This window comes from Canis lupus, chromosome 3 (genome assembly GCF_048164855.1).
Source record: "Canis lupus baileyi chromosome 3, mCanLup2.hap1, whole genome shotgun sequence".
NCBI lineage: Eukaryota > Metazoa > Chordata > Mammalia > Carnivora > Canidae > Canis > Canis lupus.
The window spans coordinates 7,149,186-7,160,560 of NC_132840.1; the positions used below are offsets into that span (position 1 = coordinate 7,149,186).

At 46.7% G+C, this 11,375-nt stretch overlaps 1 protein-coding gene and 1 long non-coding RNA gene across 9 annotated transcripts in view; both read left to right on the forward strand.

Annotated features, from left to right (window-relative positions):
• CTCF (CCCTC-binding factor) overlaps nucleotides 1-7,861 on the forward strand; it is a 55,429-nt gene extending 47,568 nt beyond the window's left edge. For 3 of the 7 annotated variants that reach the window (XM_072815379.1, XM_072815411.1, XM_072815420.1), the window contains 2 exons: nucleotides 4,994-5,158; nucleotides 6,345-7,861. In XM_072815379.1, coding sequence (XP_072671480.1) covers nucleotides 4,994-5,158; nucleotides 6,345-6,529 — 350 coding nt within the window. In that variant the 3' untranslated portion in view covers nucleotides 6,530-7,861. The remainder of the gene's footprint in view (nucleotides 1-4,993; nucleotides 5,159-6,344) is intronic. The other 4 variants (XM_072815407.1, XM_072815422.1, XM_072815400.1 and 1 more) reach the window with 3 other exon arrangements.
• Nucleotides 7,862-8,076: 215 nt separating this feature from the next.
• LOC140627294 (uncharacterized) lies at nucleotides 8,077-10,966 on the forward strand. 2 transcript variants are annotated; one of them, XR_012026127.1, is made up of 3 exons: nucleotides 8,077-8,469; nucleotides 10,339-10,492; nucleotides 10,606-10,966. It is a non-coding gene; the product is annotated as an uncharacterized lncRNA (long non-coding RNA). The 2 variants fall into 2 exon arrangements; XR_012026126.1 differs by lacking the exon at nucleotides 8,077-8,469 and adding an exon at nucleotides 9,586-10,100 and having other exon boundaries at nucleotides 10,606-10,963.
• The last annotated feature ends 409 nt before the right edge of the window (nucleotides 10,967-11,375 follow it).

Consider the following 11,375-nt stretch of genomic DNA (forward strand, 5'->3'; position numbering starts at 1 on the left):
ATGGACATGAAGAAGGTTTCTTAAGCATCTTGACCAACTTCTGGTTTGACTGCCTGTGTCAGCCTAGCCTTGAGATGTGTTGATCAAATCCATGAAGGTCAGCCTTTCTCTTCCTACCTTAATCTCTCCATTTTATAATGTAACACTTTGCCTGTTTTCCTACCATTGATGCTTTCGGGGGTGTTTTTTTACTTCTAGTCATGAAATCCAGGCAGAAGGTATTCTTTGAGGTGCTAGACTCATGAAGAGGGAGGGAGAACAAGAGTGTCAGTAACGGAGGAGTCACATTTGATTGTACACGCTCATTTCATGGTATTAGGCTCTGTAATGTGAATGCTTGGGCTACTGGCCAAGTAGTTGAGAGAGCACATCTGTGACTAAAGATTTAAGCTTTTTATGGTAAAAGATACATGTAAGGGGTTTTGTTTTGGGGAATATACTTCCCCAGAAGTACCATCAGACTGGCAAGGTTATAGATGGTGCTTTATGTGTTTCTAAAGCTCCTTGTTTCGTCTTTTGCATTGTTAGTAATAATGGGGAGGGATTAAAAATTTTGGAGATTGAGGGATCCCTGGGTGGCGCAGTGGTTTGGCGCGGGCCTTTGGCCCAGGGCGCGATCCTGGAGACCCGGGATCGAATCCCACATCGGGCTCCCGGTGCATGGAGCCTGCTTCTCCCTCTGCCTGTGTCTCTGCCTCTCTCTCTCTCTCTCTGTGACTATCATAAATAATAAAAATTATCATAAATAATTTTAAAAAATAAAATAAATAAAAATTTTGGAGATTGAACATATTTGAAAACTTCAGTCTCTGTTGATTTTGTCTATAACTTGCTCATGAAAGCATTAAGGTGTTTTTTTGTTTTTGTTTTTTTCTTGTATTTATATCTGTAACAAGGTCTCTTTTAGTTTTTGTGTGTTTTATTTTAATAAAGCCTTTTCTGGTTAGAACTTTACCTTTTTCTGGGACAATATTCATCTAGTAAAGCATAAGAGTAATTTATTTTTTTGCTGCCTTTTCCAGAAAATCTATTTTAATCATTATCTTCACTGGGTTTTCAGTAAACATGCCTCCTTGAAAATGTCGGTTTACTTAACTTTTTAAAACCACACTATACTCTACTGGGGTGCCCGGGGTAGCTCAGTTGGTTGGGCATCTGCCTTTGGCTCAGTTCGTGATCTCAGGGTCCTGGGATGGAACCCTTTGTTGGGCTCCCTGCTCAGTAGGGAGCCTGCTTCTCCCTCTTCCTCTTCCCCTCCTCCCTGCTCACACCCCATCATCATCACCACCGACCCCACCACCACCAAATAAGTAAATAATCATTTAAACACACACACACAGACACACACACACACACACACACACACACACACACACACCATTGTGGGATCCCTTTGGCCAAGAAATTAACGAATGGACTATTGGGAGTTTTGGGGGAAAATCACAGTCCTTAAGTGCTACCAGAGATCCACAGGTAACTTTGAGCTGAGGATCTTTGTAGGTGCTTCTATTTTTTTTTTTTTTTTTTTTTTTTATGATAGTCACAGAGAGAGAGAGAGAGGCAGAGACATAGCCAGAGGGAGAAGCAGGCTCCATGCACTGGGAACCCAACGTGGGATTCGATCCCGGGTCTCCAGGATCGCGCCCTGGGCCAAAGGCAGGCGCCAAACCGCTTCGCCACCCAGGGATCCCTGTAGGTGCTTCTGGTTGCAGAGCCTCCTACTGCCACAGATTTTGGCCCTTAGCCTTCTTGGTTATGGTACTACCTTGTTGACTTTTGTGGTTCATCTCCCAGTAAGATCAGCTTCACTGCCTAATTATGCGTCGCCAGAACATCTTTCAGCTCTGATGACGTATCTTTACTGATAGTTCCTAATAGATTTCTGCAATTCCTTCTTTTGTCTTTTGCATTGCTGGCTTTAGGGCACACTTGGATTCTAGGCCTTATACCTAGTGTCTTTTTATCACCCCAGAAAGTCTGGGCTTTCCATCCCTCTGCTGACCAAGGCCACACAGTCATATTTGTCTTCTCCCAGATGTTCTGCTTGTTTGGCCATCTGCAGAGATGGACCAGCAGAATATACTGCTATTTTCAAGGCTTTTTGCCAGAATGTCTCCAAGCCAATAAGCCTTTGACCCTATTAACCTTCTTTGTGTGCCTCCCCCCCACACACACACTTCTGACTGAATTTGTTTGGTTTTCTAGGCACTGGGCCAACTTAGGCAATAGGGGGCTTAAATAGTTCAAGAGGGAAGCATCTTGTTCTTTTTTTTTTTTTTTTTTTTTCTCATCTCGTTCTTAACACACTGCCACATACCAGTATGTTCCCCACATTTTCACTTAAGATTTGACAAATAAGGCATTTTTTCCTGGAGATGAGGTGTTTATTCCCAGATTTCTAAATATGTCTAGTTCTGAGAAAGAGGGCATAACCTGTGCTTCTCAGAGGAAGGCAGGGAGGATACTTTGTGTGCCATGGTAAGGGTGAGGGGGATAGCAGGATTCCTCAGCTGCCTCCAGGGCCAGGCAGCAAAACCGCCCTAGACCGAGGCCAGAGGTTGGATTCTGGCTGCTGTGGTTTAGCTGTCCCTTAAATCATTTAGCTTGTCACTTTTTCTATACAATGAGGGTAACATCTCTTACTAAATGAAATAATAAAGCCTAAATGGAATAATGGAGAAACTTAAAACTGATGCATGGTGCAAACGAGAGCTGTGCCTGTGTAGTAGAGTGTAAGTTTCAGAGCATGATTATTACATGCATTGTAGTTCAATCCTTTTGATCCTCAAATCACTAGTAAGTAGATTGGAGGTGCTTTAGAGATGATATCAGGAAACTGAGGTTCACTGTGGTCATTGTCCCAGGTCACACACTTAGTAAGGGATTCAAAGCTGCCTGTCAGTATTCTTTTTTTTTTTTAAAGATTTTATTTATTTATTCATGAGAGACAGAGAGAGGCAGAGACACAGGCAGAGGGAGTAGCAGGCTTCATGCACGGAGCCCAATGTGGGACTCAATCCCGGGTCTCCAGGATCAGGCCCTGGACTGAAGGCAGCGCTAAACTGCTGAGCCACTCAGGCTGCCCCCCCCTTTTTTTTTTTTTAAGATTTTTTTATATGTATTTATTTATTTATTTATTCATTCATTCATTCATTCATTCGAGACACAGACAGAGGCAGAGACATAGGCAGAGAGAGAAGCAGGCTCCTTGCAGGGAGCCCGATGTGGGCCTTGATCCTGGGCCGAAGGCAGGCGCTCGACCACTGAGCCACCCAGGCATCCCTTTGCCAGGTGGGGTTTTTTTTATATTTTATTTATTCATGATTTAGAATTTATTTATTCATGAGAGAGAGAGAGAGGCAGAGACACAGGCAGAGGCAGAAGCAGGCTCTGTGCAGGGAGCCCGACGACGTGGGACTCGATCCCGAGACTCCAGGGTCACGCCCTGAGCCAAAGGCAGGTGCCAGACTGCTGAGCCACCCAGGCGTCCCTGTCGGTATTCTTTATACAATAGTCCTGTCTCCTTTTATGTGATGATGGCATCAGGGAGAAAATTAGGGAGTTAAGAATGACCCATTGAGGGGCTCCTGGGTGGCTTAGTGGGTTAAGCATCTGCCTTAAGTTCAGGTCATGATTTCAGGGTCCTGGGATCAAGCCCTATATTGGGCTCCCTGCTGAGTGGGGAGTGTGCCTCTTCCTCTCCCTCCTGCCTCCCTCCAACCCCCACTCATGCTCACTCTCTTGCTTTCTCTCAAATAGATAAAACCTTAAAAAGACGGGGGGGCAGCCCTGGTGGCTCAGCGGTTTAGTGCCTGCCTGCCTTCCACCCAGGGCGTGATCCTGGAGACCTGGGATCGAGTCCCACATCAGGCTCCCTGCATGGAGCCTGCTTCTCCCTCTGCCTGTGTCTCTCTCTCTCTATCTATCTATCTATCTCTCATGAATAAATAAAATCTTAACAAAAAAGAAGTCTTTAAAAAAAAAAGAATGACCCATTGAACCTGGCATAGTTAAGAATTAAGTCCAAAATTTTGGCCTTAAAAAAAATCCTCAGGGGGCACCTGGGTGACTCAGTCGTTTGAGTGGCTTACTTTGGATTTCCACTCCGGTCATGATCTCAGAGTCCTAGGATTGAGCCCTACATCAGGCTCCCTCCTCAGTGCAGAATCTGCTTTATGATTCTGTCTGCCTCTCCCTCTGTTCCTCCCCCCCACCCTCCCAACCCCCCACCTCCACCCCCCAGTCTGTCTGTCTCAAATAAATCTTTAAAAAAAAAAGAAAGAAAGGCAGCCCAGGTGGCTCAGCAGTTTAGCACCGCTTCAGCCTGCGATGCGATCCTGGAGACGCGGGATCAAGTCCCACGTCGGGCTCCCTGCATGGAGCCTGCTTCTCCTCTGCCTGTGTCTCTGCCCCTCTCTCTCTGTGTCTCTCATGAATAAATAAAATTTTTAAGAAAAAAGAAAATATTAAAAAAAAAAAAAAGAAAACCATCAGTTATAGTCCTAGGAACTTCTGTCTCTCTCACACACACACACACACACACACATACACACACATACACTTGCCTACTCAGAATCAATCAGGAGCACATCTTCAAGGGTCCTTAGGCTTAGTAACCTGCTTTATCCTTGCATAATAGAAGGAACATATGTTTTCAACTTAAACATTGGCATTGTTAGGTATCTGGAGCATGATGGATTTGCCGCTTAATTTGAAATTCAATATTTTAATGTCTAAAGCTAAGAGAAAAGAGTAATATAGGAATAGTAGTCTTCAGGTCAATTTACATATTATTATTAGCACAATACCAGTTTATTCTTTTCAAGGTAAATAGCAAAAATTTTCTAGCAAAAGTATTTTTAAACGGACTTCTTTGATAAAAATAAATACATAACTAGACTTAACAGAATATGTGGTTTTGTGTGGATGTGTCATATTTTTCTTCTACCATACTTTTCCCTGGCTCCCCACCTGTTATTTCTGATTTCATGAGAAGAAAATGCTGAGCCAGACCTGGATGACAATGAGGATGAGGAAGAACCTGCTGTGGAAATTGAACCCGAGCCAGAGCCTCAGCCTGTGACCCCAGCCCCACCACCTGCCAAGAAGCGGAGAGGACGCCCTCCTGGCAGAACCAACCAGCCCAAACAGAACCAGCGTAAGTTACTTGTCTCAGCTCAGTAGGCTGGAGGCTGGCACCCTCCCCCCAACATGTTGGAGGAGCTGGCCCAGGCCCTTGTTTTGGGGGATGATGGGAACTAAGCCTTGAGAACAAGTTAAGAACACCAGGAACAAACTGTTAGGAACTTACTATTTAGTTTTTACTGGAAACCACGTGAGGAAGACCCAGGGAGCCTATTCTGCTTCAGGGAGAAGTAGTCCAGAGTAGAAGGGTACTCCTGTTCTACAAGATGGGTACTTTTAATGTGGGAGGGTTTTTGCAAAACAATCAAAGTCCTATCCCCGCTGGCAGAAGTGATATGGTAATAAACGCAAAAAAGCCTAATTTTAAAGGAAGAAGGATAAAGCAATTTCTGTGCTATGATCCATTCTCCTAAGAATTACAGGCCTGTGGATTCAAGTGCTGGCCTTTTGATTTGGGAGAGGACACAGACAGTAGAGGTGTTTCTCACCACCTCACACTACAAATGGCAGTGGGCAGCAGTCTTGTATTGGCCTCGACCTTTGTGACAGCAGGCCCTGGGGCACTCGGGTCTGTGTTCTGCTCCTTGTTGCTGTGGATATCCTGAAAGCCGGCAGCATTTTTCTTTAACAAATGCATGATTTAATCTAGTTTTTATTGTACTCCCGGAGTCTCATGTGTAGATAGATGTCTATTGCAGGGGAGCAGGGGGTTGGTTGACTATAGACCCTTGGAGCCATTTCACCTGCACACACCAGAATGAAATACTGGTGGAGGGCTCTGGGTGTGGGAGGCTTCAGGATCTGAGATGGCTATTCTTGCTATAGGCGGTTCATCTCTAACAGCCCTGCGCCACACACATGGTGAGGTATTCTTAGTCACATGCTTTCGGCGTCTTTTGCCTATCTCATACTAGTGCAAAGCTCAATTTTATGACATTAAGTAAAACTAATAAGGCCTTTAATATGGAATTTGGGAGGCATGTGAAGATGAATGTCAGCATTTAGTTTTTTGATAGTTTCTACCGTTTTGGGGCTTTATGAATGGCAGTATTTTCGATCATTACGTCGTTTTTTACTTGCTCTGCTGCTAAGACTTTCCTACACTGCTGACATTCATTTAGTTTCGAGTTTGACAGGACCCTTGCAATCTACAGGGGCTTTAATGGAGCATTTGTTTTGTTCATGCTCTTTCTTGCCAGCAACAGCCATCATCCAAGTGGAAGATCAGAATACAGGTGCAATTGAGAACATTATAGTTGAAGTCAAAAAAGAGCCAGATGCAGAGCCCGTAGAGGGGGAGGAAGAGGAGGCTCAACCAGCTGCCACAGACGCCCCCAACGGAGACCTCACGCCCGAGATGATCCTCAGCATGATGGACCGGTGATGGCGGGGCCTTGCTCATCGCCAAGACTGCTCTGGGCTGTGTTTAAACGGCCCGCATCTTAATTTTTCTCCCTTCTTTCTTCTTTTGGCTTTGGGAAAAGCATCATTTTACACCATTTTACCAAACATACTGCGAACTAAAACTTCAAGGATGATGTTAGAAAAATGTGATTTTACTAGAACTTGCTGTTTGATGTTAGCAAATCATGGAATGTTCTGAGTCCCCAAGGGTTTACTATGAAGTGCTGAGGACAGTCTTGATGCCTAACTGGTTTTCTTAGATGGAAACAGAGACATTGAACCCTCTCTCTTGCTATGGTAAACCACTCCAGAATGGCCACCGGGTTTCCCAGAGTTCTAGGTCTTCTTCCCAGGAGAGTTTTTAATTGTAAATGCAGACTGGGAAGGACTTACACTTTTAAACTGATTTTTGCTTCTGCTTCTCCCTGACTCCCTTTGCTCGGAGCCAGCTGCACACCAGTAGTACGGCATGCTGCAGTCGGTGTCTGTCCTGAAGGCTTTGCCTCTTTCTTGGCAAAGTTTCTGGTATGGTCAAGCTTGTAAATAACTTTTTTTACATTTTAATCTTTTCCATTAATTAAGAGGTTGAAAAGAAGTGCAGTGTAAGAAAACCCAGCATTTTAATTACTTGCAAATTAAGTTACCACAGACTCTGTAGTGTGTAAATGTTGACAAGGAATTGGATCACAATCATGTAGCAGAATGGCACCCAGACTGCTGCCCGCTAGTGATGGACACCCACGTGGAAGATCGTGATTTCCAGCCCATGGAGCCAGCATTTGAACCTTGTACAATTAACTTTCAGTTATGATTTCCCATCTACATTTTCTTTGCTCTGTTTGTAGCTGAATTTTGTGTTTTATGACTCCTCTGTTCAAGCAGAAGGGTGATTATGAGTGGGTCACAGCAGCCCTTAAAAGCTGGGCCAGAAAATTTCACTAGGTCAGTAATTTAAACTTTGGATCTGCAAAAAAAATAAAAATAATAAACAATAATAATGTGAAACAAAACCAACTAAAAAATGATTCTTGCACATGAACTGTCACATGTTTGAAATGTGTTTTTTAGAGAGCCTCAGTCTTGCTGATTTCAAACACTTTTTTCTTCTGTGTATTGCTTTTAAAAGAGCCATCAGTTAGCTATCAGACTCTAGGTTGATGCATTTTGTACTTAGCTGTACTGTGTGATATTTTTCATTATTTTAGGACGCCAACATGAGACCTGTAATAAAATATGTAATGGGGTTGAAAGCTGGGGAGGAGGATCTACTGCTGTACAGCTAATAAATCATAACGGATTAACAAGTGCTCCAGACACTCCGTCACGTGTGATCTATGCTTAATGGGGGCCCCAGAGGGTCCGCATGGCCTCGGGTGCAGGCCTGGTCGCCTTTCAGAGGCACACTCTGTTCTCAGAGGCCACTTCCTCTCGAGACAGCACTTGGAAGATGATCTTGGCAAATGGTGGGATTATTGAGTGAATCCTGTTGTGGGTTTCTAACTCCCCAAAGGGGTGAGTAGCAAGTGTGGATGAACGACTGCTCGCCCCGTGATCCGCCTTAGGAGTGGTCCCTGCGGCAGAAGGGTGACCAGAGGTTAGAGATGCAGGGGCTCGTGGGAAGTTCTGTCCTCTGAGGCTCAGTTCAGTGCAGTCTGAGATCTGTACGTTGAATTCTGCCAAGTGCAGGATGACAGGCGGGGCCCAGTTTGCCTCAGAGAAGCTCCTGTGGGAGGGAGGCCAGTGAGTCCGCGAGCTGCAGGGACAGAGCCCTAGACCGCAGAGCTTGTTCAGAGCCCTGCAGGGGCAGGTGCAAGGGAGTGGGAATAGGAAGTTGACGTGTTAGTGAAACACCTGCTGCTGCTGCTGCTGCTGCTGCTGCTGGCCATTTCTGGACAGAGAGCTTCGGCAAACCCATTTTAGGTAAAAGCTTCAGCCACTAATTCTAGGGCTTTTTGACCAGAATTCTGAATTGGTGGTTTCCAGTGTGAAGTAACAAAAGATAAGGTATGTGTGACCACTTGGCTGCTTGTCCTGTCCACGTAATCCCGTCTCCCAGGAAAACAGGTAACGAGGCCTCAAGACTCAGAACCTGGCAGTCCGCTATTTGGACCGAGTGTTAGTGGCCTGACGCTGAGTGTGGGGTTCTTTGTCTCACGCATGGGCCAGCCCCTTTGGAGGCCAGAGTTCCCCCCCCTACCGTGTTTTGGTGGATGTATATAATTTGCTTAATTTTTTTGGTGTTTATAATCTCCAAGGAACAGTAAGTTCTTTATCTCTTATCTTCAGCATAGCTTTTTGTTGTTAAGATTTTATTTATTCATGAGAGACTCATGAAAGGGGGGTAGAGACGTAGGCAGAGGGAGAAGCAGTCTCCCCTTAGGGAGCCTTATGTGGGAGTCTGATCCCAGGATCCCGGACTCACAACCTGAGCCAAAGGCAGATGCTCAACCACGGAGCCACCCAGGTGACCCCCCAGCATAGCTTTTTATCTCTCGTGTAAATGCAAGTTGTTTGAAATAAAAGTAGGTCAGTTTTGGATGGAGAGGGGGCAAGAAAAGTCATTCTGATGTGTTAGAAACTTAAAGGGGATCCCCTATTGCGTAGCCCATGATATACCCCATGTGACTCCATTATGTATAAAACCTTTTATTTGGGACGCCTGGGTGGCTCGGTGGTGGAGTGTCTGCCTTCCGCTCAGGACGCGACCCCGAGGTCCAGGACTGAGTCCTGCATCGGGCTCCCTGCAGGGAACCTGCTTCTCTGTCTCATGACTAAATAAAATTTTTAAAAAAACACCTTTTAAGACACAGATTTTATATTTATATATAATCAAAGTACAGAAGCCACTTCACACCGGAGAACTTTTGATGGGGTCGTTACCCGCTGTTAAGCCATTATTTCCTTCCACACCTGGGCTGGCGCCACCCTGTCCCTGCTGCCCAGCCCAGCAAGCAGCTGGGCCCGTCGCTTCCTGTGGCCGCGACCTAGTCTTTTAAAACCCTCTGCAGGGAGCCTGGTGGCCGCCCCGGGAGGTGCAGCCTGGCCCTTTCCGCAGCGCTGCTGGGCCGGGCGGGGCCTGTGCCTCCCGATGCGCTGTGGGCATCTCCCGCGCGCCCTCCCCTCGGGGTGTGGTGCCCTCTAGGACGCAGACAGGCTGTTAGGAGCGGAGTCCCTGTGTTCACCTGGTCTCTGACGGCGGTTGTAGTTCTGTCGCCGCCGCCCTGGCCGCCAGCAGTTGAGAGTGTGGCTAGCCTGTGCCCCTGCCCTGACTTCCCGTGCGATTCTGGTTGGCCCTCCGCGGCCGCGCCCAGCCCAACGGCTCTCCGCAGACGGGCACGTACCAGCCGTGTGCGGCAGCCTGGGGTCCCCGCTGCAGTCCTTCCCTCTTCGCGTCCTAAGCCTCCTCAGCAGAGAAACCCCAGCGAGGTGGGTCTTCTCTTGTTCTGCCGTGGAGCCCTGGGGTTGCCCTGGCCGGCTTGGCAGAGGAGTCCACAGCGCCAGGCCCTGTGCTGGGCGCTCGGGCAGCATTTGCTCCTTACAGCAGCACTGAGGTGAGCTAATAGCTCCACTTACAAAGCGGGAACTGGAAGCCCAAAAAGGTTGACCAAGTTATTTAGTGTGGAACACCTGGTGAGAGGTGGGGTGGGAGGTAAGTTCAGGCAGTCCGCCTTCAGGACTAGTGCTGTTTTCTTAAAGCTTTTATTTATTTGTTTTGTATTTATTTATTTATTTATTTATTTATTTATTTATTCATTCATTCATTCATTCATTCATGGGGGGGGTGCGCAGAGACACAGGCAGAGGAGAAGCAGGCTCCGTGCAGGGAGCCCGATGCGGGATTCGATCCGAGACTCCACGATCACGCCTTGGGCTGAAAGCAGGCACAAAACAGCTGAGCCACCCAGGGACCCCCTAGGACTAGCGCTCTCCACCTTGGCCTGCGGTGAGTGCCAGAGACCTACTGAGTTCTCACTCTAAGCCTTGTGGGTTCTATGTGGTCTTGGAGTCCTAGGTCTTTTTTTTTTTTTTAATTTTTTATTTATTTATTTATGATAGTCACACAGAGAGAGAGAGAGAAGCAGAGACATAGGCAGAGGGAGAAGCAGGCTCCATGCACCGGGAGCCCGACGTGGGACTCGATCCCGGGTCTCCAGGATCGCGCCCTGGGCCAAAGGCAGGTGCTAAACTGCTGCGCCACCCAGGGATTCCCCTAGGTCTTAACCCAAACTCATCTTTCAAACTGGGTGACAGCAGAGCCGACTGGTGCCTCTTTGCAGGAACAGCTTCTCCGCTGAGTGAAGTAAGTCAGTCGGAGAAGGACAAACATTATATGTTCTCATTCATTTGGGGAATATAAATAATAGTGAAAGGGAAAAGAAGGGAAGGGTGAAGAAATGTGTGGGAAATATCAGAAAGGGAGACAGAACGTAAAGACTGCTAACTCTGGGAAACGAACTAGGGGTGGTAGAAGGGGAGGAGGGCGGGGGGTGGGAGTGAATGGGTGACGGGCACTGGGTGTTATTCTGTATGTTAGTAAATTGAACACCAATAAAAAAAAAAAAAAAAAAAAAAAAAAAAAAAAAAAAAGGAACAGCTTCTCCGACTGAGTCCTCCCATCAGCCCTAGCTAGTCCTCTGCTTTCAAACCATAGGCCTTTTGCCTGAGGGGAGGCTTTGCTCAAGTGGCCACTGTTCAGTTTCCCCGGCACTTTGTCTCAGTCCCCTGCAGAGAGGAGATTCTGCTGAGAGGTGGAATGACCATGTGCCTGGAGGAGGTTCCCACTTCTCTCCAGCCTGAGGTGGGGAGGGGTAACTAGGTGCGGAGGA